Raw genomic sequence first — 25086 nt, forward strand, 5'->3', positions numbered from 1 at the left:
GGGTGTCGCCGGCATCGAGCTGTTGTCGCGTCGGCTTGTTTCCAGTCTCCGCGAAGCGTGTGGCGTACTTGTCGGAGAACAAGATCGTGAGAAGTCGAACACAGCTATTCTTCGATGGATAAGCCTTGGAGTTGCCGGTTCCCCCACCAGATTCCAACGTTGAGGCGACCATAGAGCGGTGCAGCTCATCGAACGCAACGAGGCGTTTAATGCGCTCCTCCGCACTCGTTTGTCGACTGAGTCGAAGGTTGCGGCTCGTGCATTCCTTTCGCAGCTGCTCAACACTCCAGGTGTTGTAGTCGTCCGACGTTGGGGCAGGAACTGCCCCAGGCTTCGTCACGGTCCAGTTTGATGCAACAGTACTGCCTGTACTTTCAGTAGCACCACCACGACCACCTTTGCCAGCACCAACACCACTAACGCTCCCAGCGCCTTCATCAGCGATCGTGACCGGAGCACGCCCAGCTACCAGCGCGTCACCAGTATCAACATCTCCAGCTACAGCATTGCTTCCAGCAGCGGCTAAAGCAGCCAGCTCCTCCATCCTCGTTCGCGCAGGCCTTAACGCTCCACTTGAAATCACAAAATGGTGCTTAGAGCCCACCGCAATACAGCGACCTTCCGCTACGAGCTTCGAGAGCGAGTCATTTGTGTGCTGCGAAGCTGCGTATGGGAGAAGTTGCTGCTCGACGAAATCTGCATGGCACGCACGGTGGCACGAACCGATTTCGGTTCGGCATGAAGAAAATAGCATCTGAGTTGATGCCTACCCCTATGGCACGGATGGCACGATCAACGCCCGGTTCGGCATGGCCCTTAGTAAAAGAGAGAAGGCCTGACGAATAGCAATATCAGCGCCTAGACGTCGTCCCATAATGACGTCGTTGCCCATGTGAGAGTGAAGGCGTGGAGTCTTGTGTTTTGACGTCGAAATAAAGCGCGAGGACTCTTTGCGCATAGTACTATGTTGTCACCGTTAAGCAAGTGGATCATATATAGAAGGTGGACGTCCCTGAGGCATTCATGCATGTGTGTGTTGGCATTTGTCGGCGTCGCAATTTGACGTCCAAAGTAAGCCTCAACAACTAACAGCTAAAATTGCGGAACAAGAACGCCAGCAACTACACTATAATAAAGAGGTGGAACAAGTACACCGCAGTCTAAATGTAATTCTTGTCTGTACCATTGGACGTCTCCCACAAGCAAAGAATGCACCCGTCGTGTTTGCAGCAGATATGACACGGCATATCGTCGCTTAAGTGCTCGTTGGGCTGAAAGCTCGTCTCACCAGACCCGCCTACAGCTAGGGTTTTCCGATCGTAAACGTAGATCTTGGCGTTTGTAATGATTATATGACTCTCATTCTGTCTGCTTATATCTTGGCATAACGCTTCTCCCGCCAAATATGAGGAAGCTGTTAAAGTAGCCTCTAAACAGTTTGATTACCTTGAAAAAATCTCTCTAAATATTTAGGAGGTCCTGTTTAAGCCGCTATGACTGGCTTAAACTATACTAACACTAATGGCTGGTGTGCAGCTTTTAGTGGCTTCCCAAGACTAATAAAGTGCTCTCTTCGTCTTTTGAATCATACAAGTAACTTTTTCTTCTTCTCCCTACTTCTTCTCGGCCTGCTGACCGAGCTATAGAAGCTGTCACATTCGAAAAGACCGCACAAGTGCTGAGCCGCTGAGCGCTACAGCGACCAAGAAATGTAAGATGTATGTACGTTGCTGTGTCATTATCTATACTAACGTGTTATGATGTAAGGAGACTGAGGAAGAATCTCCTATTTGGACAGGAATCGGGGGGATAGTTTATGATTTAGAAATGTTCTAGGAAAGGACTACATAAAGGCCGAACTGAGATCACTTTCCCTTTTTCTCACAAGTGAGCTTCGGCATATAGAAGCTTCTACTTCACGTCTCCTATCCTATCCAGAAGGATGTGTTTGGACATAAGAAAAGAAGATAGCAAGACAAGACGATTCAAGTTCGACGGTGCGGTACTACGTCGCTGCTGTGTTTCGCCACGGCGACTTAAAAGGAGTGGCTTGAGCTGTGCCATCAACTTGACCGGCTACGTACGTTGTGGCAACTAACGGATTCCGACGAAGACATAAATGAGTTGGTATGCGTCGTGCGACAAGTTATCTTTAACCACGCACGACCTACGGCTTTTTAATGCTGCCTTTACAGCGCAACAAAACACACAACAAAGTACTACGGAAACAGCCTTGACGACAGGACTAAGAAATCTAACGGAACGGCACTGTCCTTTTGATGCCACGACGCGTCTGAGCCAACGCCTGACCGAGTTGCGCAAGACAAGATAAATGCCAGTTGATGAATACGCTAATGAGTTTGAGTATTTGCTGGAGCTGGAGGCGTTTGTGCAACTAGACGTCAGTCAAAACGACCGTGTGGCTTTGTTCCACAAAGGCATGCCAATGATTTGGAGAGAAAGTGTTGAGTTTATTCACACCCGGAACCCGAATGAATAAGGTGTGCGAGGTACCCGCCAGTTACAAAGTGTGTGAACGTCTGGAGATCTCGCGTCCACAACGCAATGATGATCGTCGCCAAGGAGCCTATGATAAGTTTAGCAAGCGGAGTTACAATACAAACAGTGGCAAGTTTTTAAGACAAAGTGGTGAAAATACTCAGCAGAGTCGAGATACAAGCAGTGGTAAGCGTAAGCGAGAAATAAAGCAGGACAAGGACGACAAAGGTTGCAAATATTCTGAAGAACAAGGTATGACCTTTTTCCGGAACCAACAAATCCGGAATGCTTCCGGAACCCGAAGTCGCCAAGTACCGACCAAATGCTAACAAACGTTTCAAAACGAGTATGGGAGACCGAAACACGATGAAGGCGGAGGTAAACGCAGTACAATTCGACGAAGATGAAAGCAGTGACGTAGACATGGAGGCAGCCAACGCAGGCCTGGGGTGTAATAGTCATGGGCAACATGACATCGCAGTAGCACGAGCGCCAATATCTACCAGTCGGGGGATGCAAGTGCGCGTCCAACGGAGTTATCCACTTTCAAAGAAGACGTTCTTAGCGTTACTTTACTCGGGATGCAGCAAGTCTACAGTAGCAAAGGAGGTAATATCGTGGTACGTGCCAAAAGGACGAGGCCAATATCGGAGCGCAGCTGGAAATATGGAGACGACTTGTGGAAGTATCGAGCTTCCTTTAAATATAGAAGATTTCTCATCATCTCGGCAACTAGCGCATGTGTTCCAAATTGCAAAAAAACATGTTTATCAAATCATTTTAGGGACTGATTGCTTGGAAAAACAAAGTATCGTATTCGATTTGAAGGAGCGAAACATTACGTGAGATGGCGTCACGATTCCAATGATTCTAGAACAAAAAACCTGCTTTGTTTGCTGTTACTAACCCCGACGAACGCGTAAATCGAATTTCGGATATGACCGGAAAAGCTGTGAATATTATAGTACTCGTTCCGAAAGATACGTTGTCGCTGGAGTCAACAAAAACGACTTAGTGCGGCGCTGCACGGTATCAAGGTTATATTTTTGGGATACGCTGGAAAGCTTAAATTGCTTCCCTTCGTATTGCCGATGAAGTCGGATGCAATACCATCAGCGCAGCACTGTACAGTGTTCCACACAATCTACAAGCAGCCAAATTGGAGGGGTTGGAACGTTTGGTCCGATTGGAAATTCTGGAGCCAGACAAAGACTCCTCTTGGGCTGCCCCAGCTATCGTAATCTCTAAAACCGATGACTCAGTACGGTTTCTCTCTGAATTTCGGCGACGGAATAGGTGGCTCTGGCGTAGCTACTTCCCGTTGCCCAAGATAAAAGACTTGATTCGAGAGCTTCCTCAACCTTGTTTATTACCACGCTCGATCTCGGAATGGGATATTATAGTCGATTACTTGCCCTACAGAGTAGATCAAATACGGCCATGCTTCCGTGGAAAAAATACCGCTGTTGTCGATTGTCTATGGGGATCAGCACAGCACCTCATGAATTTCATGCTGACATGACGCAGATATTGGGGAACTTCACATATGTACGAATTTACTTGGATGACGTCTTAACTCTCTCACAAACCTTTGATGAGCATCTCGAGCATATTCAGACTGTTCTAAAGTGATTAACGGACACAGGTGTTGTTGTGCACGCGGCAAAAAGCAAGCGTGGATTATCTAGGATACAGCATTTCCACGGAAGGAAAACGGTCCATTGCTTGTAAAGTGGAGGCGATACAGTGCTGAGCACGACTGCGAATCATCCGTGACCTGCGTCGGTTCATTGGTATGGTAAACTACTACATGGATTTATGGCCAAGCCGGTCGCAAACATTAGCACCCCTTACTGCGCTTACATCGTCTCGAGTTTCATTTCGTTGGGGGCCTCGCGAACAAGCTGCATTTGATGGAGCCAAGGAGATGATTAGTCAAGCCACGCTACTCGCGTATCCCGACTTTGATATCTACACGGACGCATCTGATTACCAACTTGGGGGGGGGGTGCTCATGCAAGAGGGCAAACCCTTGCATTTTGGTCTCTAAGTGCGACGACACACAGCGCAAATACGCTACCAACGAAAAAGAATTGCTCAGTGTTTGTTTGATGCTACGCGAATTTCGTTCGATTGTGTGGGGCAGAAGATACGAGTATTTACTGATCATCGTAATTCGACGTTCCAGAATATTACTAATTGGACAATGTTTCGTTGGAGATTAGATATTGAAGAGTACGGACCCGAGCGGATCTACATCCAGGCATGGATAACGTAGTAGCAGACGCGCTGTCCAGACTATCAATAGAAACGACTGGATACTTAGCTCACGTGGTCGCTACTAGCACTCTAGAAGGTGCATAACTATTCTCCCTGGCGCCAAGTTCAATCAAGGACGAACAAGTAAAAGCAATGTTGAAGCCGACAGATGGCGTGGTGGTGCGAGAATTAATTGGAGTTAAACTGCTTACAACCGTGAAAGATGGTAACATCGCTGTTCCACTGCCGCTGCGACCCGCCATTATGCGAACCTATCATTAATGGCTAATTCATCCCGGATTTACTATCATGACAAAGTTGATCAAGGCTGTCTTTCATTGGCGTGGTGTAGATAATGATATTAAGAAGTGGGTCCAGCGCTGCCAAGTTTGTGCTCGCTGCAAAAGCCCCCCCCCCCTCACGCTGATGGTAAGTTCCCGACAAAGATGGTCGAAGTCCAACCATGGAATGAAATAGCTATCGCATCAATTGGATCTATAGGGCCGCGGAATTGGGGTGCAGTTTCAATTATAGATACTAGCACATGATTACGTGAGCTTGTCGTACAAGAAGACTCATCAAGCGCAGAAGCAGCGTGAATTCTAGACCGCGTATGGCTCAACAAATACCCTCGACCGAAACTTTGCATCTTTGACGCAGTCAGTGAGTTTAAGAGCGAATTTCGTGAGCTCCTCGACCCCCTTGGGATTGAAACTGCAACACGACGGTGGCAACCCGCAAGCTAATTTTACAATCGAGAGGGTTCACCGCTGTATTAATGAGAAATTACGATCTAAGTCTATCACAACCAAGGCTGAATGGGAAAACGGCCTGTCAGCTGTAGCGTACGCGCTGCTTACATCGCACCATACCATGGTGGGGTGTAGCCCGTCTCAACCAGCATTTGGCCGTGATATGATGTGCGATGTCCCGTACGAGGTCGACTAGAAAGCTCGACAAGAGCAGAAAATGGCTCATGTGGCAAAGGCTACCGCCAGAGAAAATGCCGGACGTGATACGCACGAGTGTGTCCCGAGCGACCTGGTCATGTCAGACAATGACCCGCGGCGAGCGAAACTCGACCCAGTCTATGCTGGGCCCTACGAAGTGGATGCTGTACGCAGCAACGGCTCCGTCGTGAACGCTATCAAGATACCATTCACATGCGCCAGCTCTGACCTGCCTCGTCGAAGATGGGGGACTCTGTTATGATGTAAGGAGACTCAGGATGAATCTCCTCCTTAGACAGTAATCGGAGTGAGTTTATGATTTACAAGGTTCTAGGAAAGTACTTCATAAAGGCCGGACTAAAGTTAAACGATATCACTTTCCCTTATTCTCACAAGCGAGCTACGACAAACGTGAGCATGTATCTCTCATAGAGACAATGACCCACTCAGCCTTGTATTGGCAAGTACGTTGCATTGGAGAGTCCTCTGATGAGGAGGACAATACCCCACCAAATGTGCCTCGCGGCAAGACCATGCAAACTCGCGTTACGAAGGCTTAGTCATTGGGGTCCGACAGATCTACAGGCACTAGAAACCCTCCATGGCCACCGCCATAAAACGGTGGGGGGAAGCCGAAGTCTGTGACAAATCCCTTACCTGCACAAGCGCCTACCGTCCCAACGACACCACCTGACCGAGCGCCACGCAGACCCACGACCTCGTCCCCAGTACTGCAGGAGACGCCTCCAGCACCTCCTCGGTCATCTGACCCCACGCCACTTCGTGAAGCCGTTCTCGACGTGAGCATCAAGCCAAAAAACACCCGCTTAGCCAAACCGCTAGGCAACGGCGGGAACCGGTATCTCCATCGGTGAATTCAAGCGTCCTCATGCGGACTAGCCCCACTTCAGGTCCAAGGCCCGCGCCACCAATTCTTAGGATCGATTCCTACCCACCACGTGGCCATATCAAGTAGGCCAGTTACGAACGCTGTTTAACCCGACCGGTGTGGTATTTACGAAGGTGCCCCACTTCGGTTGGTGCGAGGGTTCTCACCATGCCAAGTGGGCACCTGTCAGAACTGGTTGATGTAGCCCTTGTGCACTCCGGCCTGCTGCCCTTACGATACCAAATGTGGCAACAGTTTGGAGGATTCATCCAAGGTCTACTTGGCAAGGGACATGCGCACGCGACAGCTATCTGTTGTTGCCGCAGAACGCATTGATGCTGGTGAGGTGTTCGGAGAGTATCTCGGTTAAGTCGAACACGTAAGTGTTGATCCAACGCGCTGCCCGCAAAACGAGGCCTACCGACATGTCAAAACTCAGAGACCGGCTACCGAGACACCCGATGCGTGTTTCTATTAATGCTGCTCACTTTGGTGTCTTAATGCGGTTTGTAAACCACTCGAGCGCACCGGTCGCGCAGCTCGTCGAGGTTGCAAACGGACGTCGGACTACGGTTGTGGTGACCACTCCGGAGGATGCACCAAGGTGAAGAGATAACGGTGGACTACGGAAGAGGTCTCTGGTTTGGCTATCGCTGCGGTGTTGATGTTTGCCGCCACCGCGATATTTAGAGCCAGCATGATATTTAGTAAACGTATTGCTCGTCAAATAGCAGTCGTAGTGAGCTGTGTGGCGTTGGTAAGCTCATTTTCTTCATCAATTTGGATGTAGCAAGCACTGATAATCTACTTTTACGTTGAAGTATAGCTGAGCTCCTCTTTCTTTTGAACTTCACGCTCTTGTGAAACAGCGTCGAGAAACGATTTCGCACCAAAAGAAAAGAACCTACTAGACTTACGTGCTACTGACTTATCTTTGCGATCATTGCGCCCCCTCATGCGTTCACTTTGGGCTCGAGCCCGGATGCGTTTGTGTCGCGCGTGAGCTCTCACTACCGACAGCACGCAGTCTCCTTGAGCTCTCACTTTTGGATATACCAAACATCGCGCAACCTCAAGCCACGCGACCGACCAAACTTCCTGACGCACCTTCACCAACACGGTACGCGGTTTTGTGTTGGACATGTTGCTGACAAAACGCAGTCGGTCTGCTGACGACACCGACAGCAGACGCAGCGCCGACTGCGAGGCCAATCGATAAGGCGCCTGCTGGTTGCGTAAGTGATCAAGTGTAATTCAAGCGCTATCTCTAGCTCACTTATTCTTCAAACCGACTGGGAGGGGGTAATCTGGCCGCCTTTAGCGACACTGCTCAGCGCAAGCGAGCCGCAACGGACAACGACTACCTATTCGAAGCAGGCTATCGCCAACGTCAAGCGCGTGAAAGTGACCAAGGCGGCAACCCAGCTGAAGACGCGGCTCGAAGTCCCGGAAAACACGTTTAACAACATGGGCGGCAATATCATCGATCTGACGGTAATGATGCGCGCGAAGAATGAACGTCGCGAGGGAGATCACCGAGCTGATTAAGAGCAGCGCAGACGTACTGAAATTGTCGCGAGCGAGTCACGCTACCAAGCCGAGAGACTGGAAGCTGACCAACGCCGGCGTCGGGAAAAGCTGGAAATAGAGGAACGCACCAGACGTGATAAGGAGAAGGCGCGCGCGCGCACCAGGATCAGATGCTCTTCAGCAGCACTCTGTCAAAGAAGGAGTAGGGTACGAAGCTACCGGACGACCAGTACGGGAAATTATCGAGGTTAAGAGGTCGGAAATGCATAATGTAGCGTTGTATCTTACAAAAACCTCTCGATATGGAGTCAACAAACCACCAAAACAATCCATTTACAATTTGTTCACCGCCAAGATCACTTGTATTCATTCAAGGGCTAAATGATTTAAAGTAGAAGTCGATTGAGCAATTCAGCTTTAAAAAAGGTACAGTCGCCGTATTACACTGTCAGCCCCATCGCATTTGAGAAGGTGGTGCGAATGCCAGAGATACGACACGGTAATAAGCCATTTGAAAGCGATTGCTCAGTCGCAACCTGCATTAGCCTGCGCCGGGAGCTTGTATTCGGCGTTCTGCGTCCCAATGCTACACGTGCTAGCGCCAGATCCAATTTGACTAGGTATGGATCCGACGGAAAGCAAGTATAACTACAATCATAGCTGCACACGCATCGTGGAGCAAGCATTCGGCCGCCTCAAAGGCATATTCTGCATATACAAACAACCATTCCAGCAAGGGACACCAGAGTACATGGTGATGATCATCGTGGAGACGCTCGTGTTGCACAACTGGTTAATTGATCTGAAGCATAAAGTGAACAAGAAAACCCAAGCACGATGGCTAAGGAAAGCGTGGCGTCGTGCGACGAATGATGGCGTCGTGCGACGAATGATGTTCACGTTCAGGAGCATGTAAATGCAATTTTCGCGTTATTCTTCGGCGCTGTAGACTACGTCGTATCTCCCAGTAACGCAGCACTTTAAAACATAAATTCGTAGACATTTGTCTCTTTAAAAAACGTAAGTAGCTGAGTGTTCACATCTCTCGATTGATCCACCGCATCTCGAAGTTGATCGAGCAATGTCATGATGCTAACTTGCGTTTGCTGAGCGCTAGATGTGCTCTTGAGCTCAACTTTCAGGTACGGCTAGAGCTGAGACCAGTGACTCACCAAAAGGAACAAGAGTTCGGGGTAGATCTAGCTTCTTTCACCTTCGAAGCGAATCGTGCCGGTTAATTTCTTGAGCAATTGCTTCATCACGCGTATAGTTCAGCTTAACATCGGTGTTGGAGCCCTCCATACCGGAGCTGCTGTCACCGTATCTGGATCCGCCCTCCAAATGATCGTTGGCTCCGTCCCAATTTATGTTACCATCCTCTCTAAAGTTCTGATACGCGCCCGAAGGAAAGGGCGACTGCTTCTCCCCGGGGATTGCGATGTCGTCGATAGTCTCAATGACAGCGAGTCACCCTCGTTATGGCTGGACGGTGGCAGCTCGTCCGGTTAATCTTCGTCACGTTCGAACCGATAGCTATTCCTCCTGTAAAGACACCGCTGCCTGGTTGTGTGGCATCGGTGGCTCAGACTGCCCAAAATCCTGATTGCACAGTCATTTCTTGTCTCCAAAGTAGCCTACAAGCAGCGGCCAGTAAGAGGGTAGGCGATAGCCTTCTGATAGACATCTCATCCGCTCGAATATCTGCAAACTGCGCGGTCAAGGCTTGATATATGTTCTTTTCTTGGTTGATATTTGCTGCAAGGTAGTGCTTCTTGTTTAGCTTGCGTCGAACGTTTTCCCATAGCTTGGAAAGCTGCGCTCGCGCGTTGTTCTTGAAAAAGCTGAGCTCATACGTAACTACCCTGGCTTGTAGTAGTGTCTGCACTCGGTCCTCCGACCAAACCAGCCGAGGATCTCGGGGGACTTTGTGTGTCTCTGACATCTCAAAATGGGATCTAGAACTGACTCCCACCACAATTAGTAAAAACGATAGTAGGGCATTACCACTTCGACCCTTCGTTTTTGTTTTTTATCTCTGCTCGCTAATCACTTTTTACCACATCGACCTCGCCTAAGCAGAACCTGGAAAATTTTCACTGTCTTTATGTTCGGACAAACATGCCCATTATCTTTAACGTGGAAGACGAAGTGGGACTACGGAATCTGGAAAGCGTCACAGAGTTTATGAGGCTATTTTAAAAATTATGCCGACCTATAGAGTGAAATCCCACTGCATATCTGCAGCAGATATGTGCTATGATTTCTTCATTTGTGGAAAGCGTCCATAGAATACGTAGATCAAAATCACTTTCAAGAATAGCACTGCGCAAATCTTATAGCCCGAATAAACCGAGGCGGAGCGCTGCCCAATTTTTTTTTGAAGTTGCACTATTTTCCTAAGAGCATTTTCACCCGTTTGGACAATACTAAAGTCAAAATGCGAACTTAAGCGCATCGTTTAAAGCTGAACAATTCAACTAAACCTTGACAAAACTTTGACAAACGCCCCTACATAATAATATTATGTCATATTTTATTTGTAGCCCATGTTTCACAAATCTACACAATCTCAGCTAAGCAAACTGGGAGCCAACCACTGCTTAGTTGGTTGGCAAGTCCTTGGGATTGCATCCAGCTCAGTCCTTCTCATTATTCAATTCAGCATGCCTTTGACAACCCCAGCAATGTACACTGTACATGTATCTTGGAATATTGCTCTTATCAAAACAATAACGTATTTGTCAAAGTCGAATGTTTACCTGCAAATTCTGATTTCACAAAAAAGCAAGAATCTGAATAATCCGAAAGCCTGATTCCCATATTGAGTAAAACTGGCACGAGCTGTATTCCTTTCCGTTTTATAAATTTAGCGGTCAATTTTTGCAATGTCGCTGATTAGTTATCGACTAAATCAATAAATAACTGGCACTAAACAAAAGGCCTTAAGTCCAAAAAAAGAGCCAAACTTTTGAAAGTATCACGGGAGTTTTGTTGCTGCTGCTCGCGTTGATGCGATTTGGCATGCGAGCTACTTCCATCTCGGAGCGATGCGCTGACAAGCCATGCGAAGCAGAGCTCACAATAATTTTATTTTGATTAACAGCATTTGAGAAATTACGCATGGCTTCAATGAATCAGCTATTCCAAGCTTGCACAGCATAGGTTCGACACGGGGGGGGGCGATTATAATTATAATACAATATTCGCAAAAATTGCAGCTCTAAATATGTAATTAAAGGGTGCTTGATCGGAGTCACTTTGCGTGTGCCGGTGAGGGGGGGGGGGTAAGCTTCGTCTCCTTTCGAAAGGGAAGAGAATCCGGTGGAACAGTTGGCTGGGGGATTTATGGAGCCTGGTAAATTTATGACGGCAGCAAGAGGAACCGTCTTCGAACTCTTCCATTAGCAGTTTAATTCCACTTAGCAGCGTGATCATATAATATCCTACTACCGGTCTATCGATTATATTCCGATTTCTCTCATCTGTTCTCATCTCCCACCGATCTTGGCGAGGTGCATTTGTCTCGTGCAAACTTCGATTTCAAACATGCTGGTTCTGCTCCAAGAGCATAAATTGTTTAGCTACGTGACCAACAAAAGCTCTACATTAGTCGAGGCTTCGTGAAATACCCTTCCTGACCGTACAGGCCGAAAACGTATTTTTCTGTCAACCTACCTTTGTGGGGCATCCACGGAGCATGCTGAGAGCGCTGCAGCGCTAAAAATTATTCACGGCACTCGTAGAATCTTAACCCTTCACCGCCGCATCCAAACCTCAATACTCGAGCAGTTTCAGTAATTCAATCAAAGCCTTGGCTTGTTGTGCAGAGTACTTCAGCGTTAGTATACTACTTGTTACTTTGATGCATAAACAAGCTCAGCTAGTACCACGAACTAGTGGAAGCGGTGAAATAAAAGTGCTGGAAGTGCAAGTTTACCGAAAGAAAACAGTTTTTTATCGCCCTTTTTACTCAGAGATCGCTACCGCTTAAGCCGTAGCGTGCATCCCAGTATTCGAGTGGGAAGAGCGTCAGACCGTACGACGGTGAGCAATCTACAGCCTGAACGAGTGTATCCCAGTTCTCAGTCGACGCGTTCATAAGTAGAGAGGAGTGACCAATCTGAAAAGGAGCGCTGAACTCGGAGGACGATCCACTCATAATACTCTCGAGTTCATAGCAGTACGGCGTACCCCCAGCAGCCACAAGAGGCGCGACCCCAAACATATCCTCAACGAGGGGATCCATCCAAGACCAAAAGAACGAGATACCAGTATCGGTGACGTCGAAATGGGACAAAGCAGTGGACGGCTCAGCCACATATTGAGGTAGTTCGGTGAGCTTCGTCCCTCCAAGAGTGAAATAACCCAGTACTGCCTCGAAGAGCTCCGATGGAAGCCGGGTGATTGGATTTCCTCCCGCCATGAGATATAGCGGCTTTAACCGGGCAAGAACGCGTGGGATTTCTGTCAGTTTGTTGTTCTCCATATAAAATCCGGCGCGCAGTGGCCATTTCGAATCAAGGTCGTCAGGAAGAGCTTTCAAATTCGTCTCGCAGAAGCTGATTCGACTCAACCGTGATGGAAAATCTGGTGACTGAAACCCAAGTGGAAGAAGCCCATCCGTCATATTGACACGAACGACAGATAAAACCTCCATTTCTGGGTGATTTAGGCTTGTGCTGTACCCCAATCAACAATTGTTGTGTTGTACACTTCGATCTGCTGTAAGCCGTGAAATTCAAGAACACTTGAAGGCATTTCCAACGCCGGACAGTGGAGAAAACGGAGTGTCCACGATGTCGTTTTGTCAAATTTACTCCACTCATTGTGAACTTCATCCAAGCTACCAGAAATCCCCATCGCATAGCAGTCAAAGTTCACTACATTACACGAAGGCAGTAGATTTGCCATCGGATGCACTTTTGCAGCGCATTCGTAGAGGGGCTTTTTAATCGAAGCTTGGATGTGTAACCCCATGAGCACAATTCCCCAAGCAGCATTTGCAATGTAAACCATTTTCAACGCAAGGCGCCGACGTGGGGGTAGTGACTTAACTACCTTGTAGCAAGCCCTAATCGTGGTGAAGCTAGCATCAGAGACGCGATTATGAACCTCTTTTGCGGCGTCTGTATATACCGGCACGACACTCGAAAGATTGTTTACGGTACTCGTTTCATTCACAACGCGATTTCCATTGCTTGGACCGATTCGAAGCAAATCCTTCAAGCCTGAAGTGCTAGCAACAAGCCCCAACGTGAAAGCGACACGGCTCATGAGATCCGACCACGAAACTACGACGACTATTTGCGCTTCGTTAAGCAACTGAGCTACCCACACTTCGTCTCCCAATATCGAGGAATTAAAGCCAAGAGCTTCCGCGCGATACATATCAAGATAGCTCAAGGTGATGATGAGAGGCATCCCCAAAGTTGACACGAGATTCAACACTACGTCGCACAAGATCACTGCAAATCGACGACGAGCTTCGTGTTTCCAGAACCAACGAGACTCGACGAGGATACATGACCAGCAATTAACTGCCACTAAGCTTACGTAGAAGCGGTTAAGTAACAGGCGTGGCAAGTGTTTACTCATTCGGATAGCTTGTATGGTCTGGAGCGTTGTCTGGAGCAGTTCTCGACAAATAAAAACAGAGTGGAAATATTTCCCATTCACTCCAAGAAGTCCTTGTCGACCAGCTATTTTTTGGTATAACCTTGATAAATGTATCCCAATTTTATCACAACATCCACATCTTCTCGCATGTCTTTGTTTCGTGTTAGGAATAATCCTAGCTGAGGACTGCTTCGAGTTCCAAAGTGAGAATTGCAAGGTCCAGTGCGTAAGTGAACCGATGATCATCAGTAGCGCACCTACGCCATGCATCAACGCTAGCAGTATGTACACGTACGATACGGTGAGGAAATATTGACGAGGTATGCTGATCCGGCTTAATTCGAGAGTGTAGCTCAGAAACGTGTCACCAAAGTTCCAGTAGAACAGGGCGTACACTGCATTGTAGCCACATGCAGCACAGTGCACACCGAGGATAATGACCCACCAGAAAATGAACCAGCGCAAAGAGACTCGAACACACTCCTGCTGAGAGCGTCGAGCCGTCGGTGTCATGTTGTCAGACCTTTTCTAGTGATAAAATAAACTAACATCGAGTAAATTGTCGCATCTCTATATTTACAACTTGAGTACTATATCGGGTATGCCCACAATAAGTGTGTCAGAGACGTAGCCCTCCACAATTTATCGACTGCACAACTGAAAAATAAATTAATCTTTACAAATATTGCCATATTCTTCTCACTGCAATGTATCCCTGGCGGGAATGCTCTAACGGAAGAAGTACATGAACCTCTTTAGTTAGATGACAAGCGCCTTTTAAGACTAATACGTATTAGTATTAGTACAACCTCGGATTTACAGCTCGATGGATCCAGCAGCACGTCCCTCTCTCCATTTTTAGTTAAATAGTATTTTAAATGAAGTAAATACTAAGCGGATCTGCAGATCTGGGGCTGCTCAACCAGGCGCGAGAGGCACGGGCGAACTTGACTCGCTCCAGAACAAAAAAAAACAATCTTGCTGCGCTACGAAACGCTCGGTACAAACGCGAAAACAGTTAGGCGACCAAGCGGCGCTCATCGTGTGGGCTCGTAGAGCTGCTGGAGTCGTTGACGGAAGAGGTGACGGTCCGCGAGTCGGAGGTTCAGTCGTTGCTGCTCTTCAACCAACGAGCCCCGCACAATCGTGAGCTCAGCGTACAAGTCCTGCGGTGAGATATGGCGCTTACCGTCCCGGAAGGCTTCTGCCGACTTTTCGTTGCGCTCTTCCCACCGCTGAAGCACCGAGGTGAATTCGCTCTCGAGCTGGGACACCTCCTCGCGCAGATTTTTGAGTGCCTCGCGCTTTTTGTAGTAGCAGCGCTTGACAAAGAGACGGTTCTTGGCTTGCTTCTCCTCGTTTGAAAGCCGCTTGGTGGAGAGAACCTTGGCGCTACTGCGCTTTTTGAGCTTACCGGAGGGACTGGGTTTGCTGAGCTCCGAAGAAGGAGAAGACGAGGCCGAGGACAGCGGTGTGTGCTGCTCTGGGTTCATGCCGGTCATGTCGAAAAAGTCGAGCGAAATAGAGAGCGGTTGAACGGACGGCGGCATGCTCGTGGTGTAGGCGGTGGTGGCGATAGCTGTCGTAATTGTGGCTGACGTGGGACCGGCCTCGAAACGGGCAGGTTGAGCGCTGTTTACAGGTGATTGTTGTTGTAGTAAGTAAATCCGAGAATGAGTTTTGTCCGCTCCAAGGCCGCCTCATGATACTGCCGGAGGCGAAGCCGATCGCAGGGAAGGCAGCAATGCACATGGAAGAAGAGGTCGCGAGCATGCTGACCACCATGTTGCGACTTTCGAAGGTTAACACGACTGCCGTACTGTAGAGAATAAGATTCCGCGCCTTGCTATGCGCGCAACGAGTCTAAGAGTGACACTGTTCGGAACAACCGCTGGACGCTGGACCAATGGCGACCCGCTCTCGCTCGCCCCAAAGTCTCCGCTGCCAACACGCCGCCGATGACGAGCTGCCAGCTATAGATTTGTCGAAGTAGAGTACTGTACTTCGGAAGTATTGTCCTGCTCCGTGGCGGATATTGGCTGCTACTCTTGCCGTGGCGTGTCCACTTCGGTGCGCGGTGTCGGCATTGGCGCTAAGGATTGCTCCACTAGTCGCTACTTCACAGACCTGTCGGTGCGTTCGCGCCTGTCAGACGTTGCTCTTCAGTCGTATCGTATCGCACGCCAGACGGCGTGATTCGCTCGCCGGCCACTTCAACGTCGGTTGCGGGCCGGAGAGTTGGGCCTTTTTGATGAGAGTTGGGCGCTTTATTTCATGAGATTTGGGTACTGCTTCTTATTCGTGTGAGATTTTGCCCACGTGGCGTAGGGTGCACACTGCAGTCTCCCGCACAAGAGGGGCATGGTCGTAGCCAAGTTCGTGTGCATTCGTTCGTGCCACGAATCGTGACCGTCGCGGTGGGGGCGGCTTGTTGCACCTACAAATCCGAGACGTGAGATGCGAGTAATAGAACTTTTGTGACGCTATTTTCGAGCAAAAGCGGCGACGGGGACTCATTTTCTTGGCTGGTCTAACTGCTCGCAGGTCGCGACGGCACAACCGTCAAAGACATGGCTTGCCGACGTCGAATGTCGAATGTGAGCGAGGAAAGCCGCATTACTACGAGGGAGTGGCCAAGTGCCATGCCGCCAATGATGTCTTCGTGTTCACGGTCTTGGACCGACTTGTACCAGCTCGATACAAGAACGAAAAAAAATCCGGTGCCCCCCCCCTCCTCCTAATACATGTATCTCCATTCTGTTCATCTTCCAACACCGAACCTTCGTATAAATTACTGTGGGATGTTGCTGACAAGCCCTGCTTCGATTGCCGCTGTCAACGACAATGGCCGATTCTGTCTACAACGCTGAACGTTGCATTAATTATTCGTATTTACTGTTTTGTGAACGACTGTTTACTTTTACCGTGCATCGAATGCTGGCGTCTTGTAGCTTCATGGTTATCGTAGGGAGACCAAGAAATACTTGCCCCGAGCTTCAACTTGAAGCACATCATTCGTGATCATCACTCTTACGAGTTGTAAAAATTAAGCTCGTGGTAAGTTACGACGAACTTAATTTTTTTATTCGCCCCAAGATTAATACTCTAATTAGTTAGACTAATACCGTGCGTTTCCCGGGAATATTAAATCTTACGTGAAATGTTTACGTAGTACTTACTAACGGCCGTTCTTAGCCGATTTCTTGCAAGTGGATGAGAGTTAAGGTGGATGGTACTTTTTGTGCTTGATTCGGCTAAGAACAAATTTAAAACTGGTGGATGGCCTTAGTGGCTAAGGTTGAAGAAGGGGTGGTTGACATCTAATATTATCTTATAACTGCGATGTATCACTTTGATCGCTTTGCATTTGTTCTCTTCCACTATCGCAACGAAATGCGCACACCCAGCGAGATCATAGCGATCACTCGTCGTCTTCGCGATCGAGCCAACGTCCAAACGATACTGCTGCTGTTTGTTCCACTACAACGCGTTTAGCCGGACCTTCCTCCACACCTAGACGTTGCATCTCGCTGAACGCGCGCTTCTGTTGCATTAATAACGCAACACATCCTGACTTGTGGTCGTTGGCGTCCGGGCCCTTTTTAACGATACCTAGCTGTCGAAGGTAACACTCTGTGCGAAGTTGTTTAGCTTCAAATGCCATCAGACACGATTCGGCTTCCTCTAGATTCATGGTGCTGTTGTACATGACATCACCAATAGTCTATGCAGTCGCGGGAATGCCGCCGTCAGATGTAGCGGTAGTTGGAGGTGCCGTTGGTGAAGGCAAACGAGGAGACATAACGGAGGAGGAGGGCATGGCGATAGATTGACAGGGGACCGTTGGTTGCTGATGTGGACTGAGTGCTTCAGGAGACTTGATGGAATGAGCTGTATAAACTCCAGCCAAAGGTGTCGGTCTATCCCGTCAGGTATGTCTCTCCTCCCGTCCACCTTCCGTCCACGGCCACCAACCCTAATTTCACAGAGTGGACGTGGATTAAATGGACCATACGTAGGGATGGTTTTGGACTACTTTTAAACTATACAAAACACTTCCAGAAAACGTCCAATGTTCCGTTCAAAATTCAAAAGCATGCAAAACTAACAGAAATAATATTCTCAACTCGAGGTGCAGACTTATAGACACTTTTGGACTTCCGAGCAGACATCAGCAGACCCAGAGCTGCATCGACGGCCACCAAGAGCTGCTATAAGGATCACTGCGGCCGCTGAGAGCTACCGCAAGGACTCCGGGGCTGCTGAAGGAGACTGATGGCCGCCCCCAGCTGCAGTAAGAACGACGGCGGCAGCCCTGATTCTGCTGGAAGGGCCACGACTACAGTCCAGAGCTGCTGGAAGAATGGAGACCCCGACTGGAGTTGGTGAAAGGGCGACTACGACCGCCCAGAGCTGCTGGAAGGATGGTGGCCGCCTCCCAGAGCTGTTGTAAGGAGAACAACGGCTTCCAGGGCTGATGGATAGACAAGATGACCACCCAAAACTGCTGTAAGGCCATTCAGAGCTGCCGTAGGAGCAAAAGCTGTCACAACGATGATAAAGGCATGTAAGTCGTGGCGTACTTACTACTTGTATCATTATTATACTGCTAGTTGCACTGAAGTAAGCAAACCCAAACAGGAGATACATTCAATGCGAAAGACGAATTGTTGTTTTTCTTTATGCTACTTTGCAGTATTAGTTTATTGGCAATATCGACGCTGGCGGAAAACGATAGGATTGCCGCCGGCAAAACAATCAGCACCGTTCGTGATTACGTGTGAAGTCGAGAGTCTCGACCCGAGACGATGTCTTTTGAAGGGAGGTGGTGCTGGTACAGTTTTTCGTAACTAAGGAGGTGAAAGGAATTGTATTCAAGTTAAAGTTTCGTGATCGTTATCAATGCTCTCAGGACACGATTGATGTCGAGCAAGGTCGATTTCACCACTTCGAATTGTACCGTAGCTGATGTAAATGTATGCCAGCATTTCAACCTTTTCGACTGAGAGTCTGTTCCTGCGCTTGGTGTGAATATGATCAAAGATGCTCCAAGCTCTCTACCTTGCTGCCGAAGATGTCGGTATCGCAAATACAATCGCAGCTACCTTCTTCAAAAGGCGGTAGTTCTTTTCATCCTTTGCTCCCCCAGATATCCCGCGGGCATGCTTCAGAATACATTCTTCGTAAATCTTCACCGCCCCTCCGTTTCATGCATTTAAACTTGAGAATCTCAGCAGTTAACTTTGCACATTAGCAGGGGTTATCAGACCGCACCTGATTGCCAAATTGCAAACTTGATCGTCAACATTTTCGTCATCATCACCGACGAAGTCGTCGAGGTTGGTTGTTGGATCTAGCAAGAAAGCAACGGCCATCGCATTTGTGTGGACGTATTTCCACCGTTTTTTCATCTTCCCGCGGAAAAAGGTTTGGAGTTCATCAAGTGGAGCTGACGTAATACTTGTATACTCGCCATCATCGCGGGAATCTGGATTCGATGTAGCCCCACTTTCGTGTTGATTCTTAGTATGGAAAGTAGAAGATAGAATTTCAACCGCGTCGCTGAGCACCCCGATCCCAGCACCGTCCTGGTCATGGCCTTCCTGTTCCAAGTCGCTTTCTGCTGGCTCTGGTTGCGGCTGTTCTCCTTCAGGCGATGTCACACCGTATGCTGTGTGATACCGCAGCCACTGAAACCACTGATAGACTCCTGAAATAAATCCACTGTCCGCTTCCAGCGTGCGCAGGGCCTCTATAATGGAGTCAAACATGCGCACAATAGTTCTTAAACTGCTCCAGAAACCATCGTCACGAACCAATCCATTAACGTAGCGTAGTTTTTTCGATTTGATGGGGTTCCACGATAGCGGTCTCTAAACGTCTCGAAACTAAAGCTAACAAAGAGTTTTTTTCCAGGATCTCCTGACTATTTAGCACATTCCGCATGCATGCGTGGACAGAGTACCAACGTGTTGGTACAGGCAACACTAGAATCCTGGCCCTCATTCCAGCCTCTCGAACCCCTTGTTGCAGACGCTTGAACTCATCAAATAGAGCAAGATGGTCCCTTATGAAGCGAGTGACAGTCACGGCTCTTGACACAACAGCTTGAACGGCGGTAAAGTGAGAAACGTCCTGCATCAGTAAATTTTAAACGTGTGCCGCACAACCACCACTGATAACGTTTGGGCGCCTGGTCTGGACCTGCCCTGACGCACTTCGCATGTTACTAGCATTATCCGTGACGGCGCCAACTACTTCAGCAGTCGTCTCCTGCTCGATATCAGCAATAACTTTGTCGATTTCGTCAGCAAAGTACCTGGCCGTGTGCTGTTTTGATCTCGTGGACCATGACGACCAGAGTATGGAAGGCATCCCTGGGGCAACCACCATGAAGTTTATATTGCTGGAGCCGTTCGTATTCGTCCAACCATCGCTAACGAGTGGCACGTAGGTATGTGCGTTGATCAGGTCAATAACTTTCGAACGAATTTCATCGCGTACTTGTTTCAACAGCACCATACTCAACCTGTGACGTGAAGGTAACTTCACTAACGGTGCTACCAAAGCAATAAAGTCGCGGAATACTTGAGCTTCAAGTAGCATAAATGGTAGAGCACACAAAAAAACACCCGTGCAAGTGCCATTTCGTACGTGTCCTGATCAATCTCCCTTTTCGCCGACTCTGCAGTCGGTTGTGACGGTGTCACCGCTGGTACAGAAGGTGGTGTTGGTCGTAGAGAGATCTGCACATCTCTAGGGACATTAGAACACTTTTTGGCCTTCACCAGGTGGTCCAACAAGTTGCCACTCGGCTTACCGTTCTTCTTCAGAACGCCGCAATAGTTACACCGCCCGTGTTTCTTACCATTCTCACGTTCGATAGTGTAGTGTTTCCAGATGTCGTCCCGCGGGCGTCCTCTCTTCAAAGGAGACGCTCGTGGTCGTCGTGACGACCCTGGAGTACGGGGTGAGCGCGCTGACGTTCGAGGAGTACGCGGGAAACGGAGTGTAAGGGGAGATCGAACAGGCGTTGAAGTGCGGGGGGGATCGAGATGAAGCTACAGCTCGTGGTAAGCTCGGCGGGGTTGGGGTAGGGGGGGGTTGCACTGAGGGCGAGGAGTTGGGGGGAGGCGATAACATCACTCTACATGAGCTTGCTGGTGACCTTGGGCGGCCTTCGAGAGGTCTTAGAGGTGATGAATCCCTCTGGTAGGGGCTGTAACGAAGCGTTCTCTGTCGTGACGAGCCTGGAGGCGATGGAAACCTGCCGGAAACGGAGCGTTGGCTGCTTGGATACACTGCAGGTAAGGCTACCGGGAGCGGCAAGCTCTCCAATTGAGGTGGCGAGTTGATCGCAGCTTCCTCGGTTGTAGTCATGGGCGTAAAAAGTTTTCCTTACTAGTAACTGTGCCTTTGAGATCTCGACTTTGGGAAATCCTCACTGGCTTTCAGACTTTTGGATACTTCTAAAGTGTTTATAACATTCTGAAGCATTTTAAACGTTTTTTACACTACAAATCTGAAACCATCTCTAACCATACGGCGTCCACTGCCATTTGGATCCGAGTGAAATGATTGGGCCATGGAAGCATAATCCACCGTTATTTTTTGGCAAAGAACGGCCCTATAACCGAGTGATGATCACGAATGATGTGCTTCAAGTTGAAGCTCGGGGCAAGTATTTCTTGGTCCCTACGATAACCATGAAGCTACAAGACATCAGCATTCGATGCACGGTAAAAGTAAACAGTCGTTCACAAAACAGTAAATACGAATAATTAATGCAACGTTCAGCGTTGTAGACAGAATCGGCCATTGTCGTTGACAGCGGCAATCGAAGCAGGGCTTGTAAGGCCGTGTTCTTTCAGCGAGGCTTTATTCTGATTCTTACGGTTTTTGAGGTTTTATACAAACGTTTTTAGAAAAACCTAAAATGCCTCGAAATGCTTGGTTTTCAAATTGATGGTAAGCTATTTTCGATTGAGCTACTAAAAATAGGTAGATTAAATTATATATGTAGCTACGTTTTGGCTGAATCACGTTTTTCAGCGCTTAAATTGGCTAAACACGTAAATACAAAACTAATTTTATATGAAGAAAAAAATAAAAAAATAAACAAACCAGTAAGAAATGTGGCTTCCGTGACGTGCACCCACTGTGTACACGACAAACACGACACGCATCAGCAGGCCATCCCGATCACCGGGACGATGCACCACACCACCAACTTGTACTATTGATCCGTCGAATGATATTCTCCACAGTGTGGAGGGGTGTGTGCGCTAATGGACCGTAATCGGCTCATGGGTGCGAACAAAGCAATGTTGATTTTGTCTTAATTAACTTATCGAATATTTTTGAACATCCGTCTTCCTGTTAGATTCTAACTTTGAACTCGGTTTAATTTGGACTCTCAAACATATTTAAAAGCAAGAATCCTTGCACCAATTTGCGACTCATTTCTGGATTGTCCACCAAAAGCATGAACCTCGCCCAAATACGCCAGAGCACAATTGATCACAGCTCACAGACTGGTCCCCTTCCTTTTCTATGCCCCTACCGACGTCGTCAGCTTTTTATGTACGATTGAGCTTGAACGCTCTAGCGCTCCGTCCTTCTCTTTCACAGACAGTTGCACAACCACTCTGGCTAACACGAATCGCTCTTAAGCCACAGCGAGCATTTACCTTAATATATCCATCGCTTTTCGAGAGTAATTTCACGGACGATGGATTATTTGGCTAGTAACGGACGAACATATAAGCCTAACTTCCGAGCAGAAAAAAATTCCCTGCCATGAAATTCGATGAGAAAGCATCCAATTTTTGCTTCACCTGTCGGTTTGAACTAAACGTAAGAGGTGTGAGGCAAATTCCAAGAGTATCACTGAAATCCCCAATGGTTTTAGACTCCACCGAGTCGTAATCGGTCTTATTTTGTTCGATGGCAACATACCACGATAAAATGCGTCTAAGGTTGACGAGGCTACTAAAGTGAGCGACGCTCAAGCATTCACGGCTACTGACTGCCCGATTGCGGAAGGGCACTAGACATATCAAGACCGGCCGCGCCCCAGAAAACAGAGATCCAACATCTATGAAGTTCAAAACGGATTAGTCGTGTGATCCAAGCAGTAGAAGGGTATACCATACGCTATTTCCAAACGTATGGTAAGCAGTATTGAGCAATTTTTCAACGTTGCGTCATTACACCCCCCTTTCCCCATTTTCCTCACTCTTAATGTGCATACTACGTTACATCCGTGGATGTGCTCTATTAGCATGATGTGTCTCGACGTTAGCGTGGAAGGTGTTGCAGTTCACGTGGACATTTACTCCCCACCAACCCGACACTTTTTGGCTCCTTTTGTTAAGCGAAACCGAAGCTTCATTATCGTGACCTGCACCGTATATTTACAATACGGAGCTAAAAAGGTATTTACTATCTTGTATATTAAGCTTAACCTACCCCATTTAATGCCAGAAATATCATCATGACACGATAGTTACGCCCATTGTGTTTTTTTACTATCATGATTAACACGATACAGCTGGTGTTACAATGCTTTGATATTGCATATATCAGTCGGTCGTTCAGCTCGATCTGCGATATTTATTATTAATCTAAGCCTGCAATACAAAATACATATGTAGCGCGACTACTGCAATGATGGTGGTCACCGATAGACGATGGCCTCAGCCTATAGCTCTCCCCACAGACGCTCGTTTTGGCTAAACGCTGGCGCTATAGGAAGCTAGCATACCACTCCGTTTACTGTAGAAGGCTGAGGGCTTAAATTTGAGTTGAGCTTAAGTCAAGTATGGAAGGACTCATACCTTACATCTTTTGGCGATAGAGATAATAAATTACGTGCACAATTTAGACTATACCGCTTTCATGTATGACGCGCTGCATATCTGAGCGGTTTCTTCGGACAAGCATCTAACAAAAGAGGTTAAGCACGTCTGAAGCTCTCAGCAGGAATTTATTCGGGCCACCTGAATTGTTTTTTCGTCCAAGCCTTTTTAGTCGGGACAATAGTAGGTACCGCCCAACCGCTGTCCGACATGTCAGAAAGAATGGTTTTGCCAATTGTGTCCATACTAACACCCCCACCCCTCAGGGCAGCTAGATATCCATGTCGAACAGCATCTCCGGCTGGATTACAGCTTCTTTGTTTTGACCGGCACGATCAGTCGTGTCATGGAGCTCGCCACGGGTTATAAAATCAAGCCCGTTGTCGTTCTCACTTCGGAATCAAGGGTAGCCAGCTCGACCCATTCTTTGGCCACGTCCGTGATATTTTTTTTCTAGCAGAATATCATTGTACATACACGATAAGCATCCGATTTATGTTTCGGATCATGTATATACACGATAATTCCAACCACGCTCGCTTTTCTCACTTCTCCATAATGTCCATACAGCACAGAATGGCCCAGTGCGGATCACTGGTAGCATCGGCTTCTTCTTTCGAATCAACTTCATCAAATGTGGCTGCAAAATTACGCGTGGTGGTTCCAATATCAATATATAACACAAGAGCATAATACATAGTCAGCACAACCCAGCCTTATTCCACACATTTGTCTTGCGGTCTCACCTTTAAGTGCCAGGCATGTCAGAACCATGCCTGGCGCATGGTCAAGCTCTCGGGAACACTCGCTGCATCTCCAACACTCGCAGCAGTTGCCATCTCTACCTCGGCAGCGTGAACGGTCACAGAATCACTAACGTCGGTTTGAATTTGTTGAGCTGATGTTCCAACGTCTGCATCCTCAGCCGCATCTGATGCACTCTCCGCAGGCGCAGATGCAGTCCCTTTCGGGTCAACCCCAGCGGCCACAGGCCCGTCAACAACCTCCGTCACAGCTACGACCATGAGAGACGCAGTTGTCTGGTCGACTGAACCAGGTTCGCGTGGACAGATATAATAAGTTGTATTAGTCATGATATTTGAGCGGGGGTCGATATGAAATACTCCTCTGGCCCACTCTGAAATGACGATTTCTGTTTTTTGCAGGCTGCTCAAGACCCAGAGCTCACTAATCGACACAACGTAAGCCAGCTCAAAGCCCTCCGCTTAAATACCTCGCATTCAAAGAGCCGTTTTTTTGTCGCAGTTCAGTCAATTTTAGCAATATCACATCGTATTTTAAGGGCAGAAAGATGAGTCAATTACCAACCGTTGGACGCGTTCTTGTATGTAGGGATGGGTTAGAATCGCTACAAATTCGAAGAGACCGGAGCGAGGTTTATTTGTAAAAAACAGGGCATTAGTGTAAACCAACGAATTTTACTGACCAATCAGTGATTGAGTAGAATTTAATACAATAATTA

General features: G+C 48.0%; 4 protein-coding genes across 4 annotated transcripts; 2 read left to right on the forward strand and 2 right to left on the reverse strand.

The window, feature by feature from the left end:
- Positions 1-7191: 7191 nt before the first annotated feature.
- Positions 7192-9043, forward strand: PITG_17418 (uncharacterized protein; the record flags this gene model as incomplete). The annotated part of the gene is made up of 5 exons (XM_002896688.1): positions 7192-7201; positions 7783-7832; positions 7897-8091; positions 8246-8334; positions 8788-9043. The coding sequence occupies 5 exons, from the start codon at positions 7192-7194 to the stop codon at positions 9041-9043; spliced, it is 600 nt and encodes a 199-aa protein (XP_002896734.1).
- A 5527-nt stretch (positions 9044-14570) lies between these two features.
- On the reverse strand, positions 14571-15405 carry PITG_17419 (uncharacterized protein; the record flags this gene model as incomplete). Its single annotated transcript, XM_002896689.1, has 1 exon — positions 14571-15405. The coding sequence occupies one exon, from the start codon at positions 15291-15293 to the stop codon at positions 14781-14783; it is 513 nt and encodes a 170-aa protein (XP_002896735.1).
- A 1667-nt stretch (positions 15406-17072) lies between these two features.
- PITG_17420 (cleavage induced hypothetical protein) lies at positions 17073-17612 on the reverse strand (the record flags this gene model as incomplete). Its single annotated transcript, XM_002896690.1, has 1 exon — positions 17073-17612. One exon carries the CDS (start codon positions 17435-17437, stop codon positions 17165-17167), a length of 273 nt encoding a protein of 90 aa, XP_002896736.1.
- A 2739-nt stretch (positions 17613-20351) lies between these two features.
- Positions 20352-21986, forward strand: PITG_17421 (uncharacterized protein; the record flags this gene model as incomplete). The annotated part of the gene is made up of 6 exons (XM_002896691.1): positions 20352-20393; positions 20435-20472; positions 20644-20754; positions 20960-21050; positions 21669-21711; positions 21871-21986. 6 exons carry the CDS (start codon positions 20352-20354, stop codon positions 21984-21986), a joined length of 441 nt encoding a protein of 146 aa, XP_002896737.1.
- Between the last annotated feature and the right edge of the window lie 3100 nt (positions 21987-25086).

Source organism: Phytophthora infestans, genomic scaffold (genome assembly GCF_000142945.1).
Source record: "Phytophthora infestans T30-4 supercont1.54 genomic scaffold, whole genome shotgun sequence".
Taxonomy (NCBI): domain Eukaryota; phylum Oomycota; class Peronosporomycetes; order Peronosporales; family Peronosporaceae; genus Phytophthora; species Phytophthora infestans.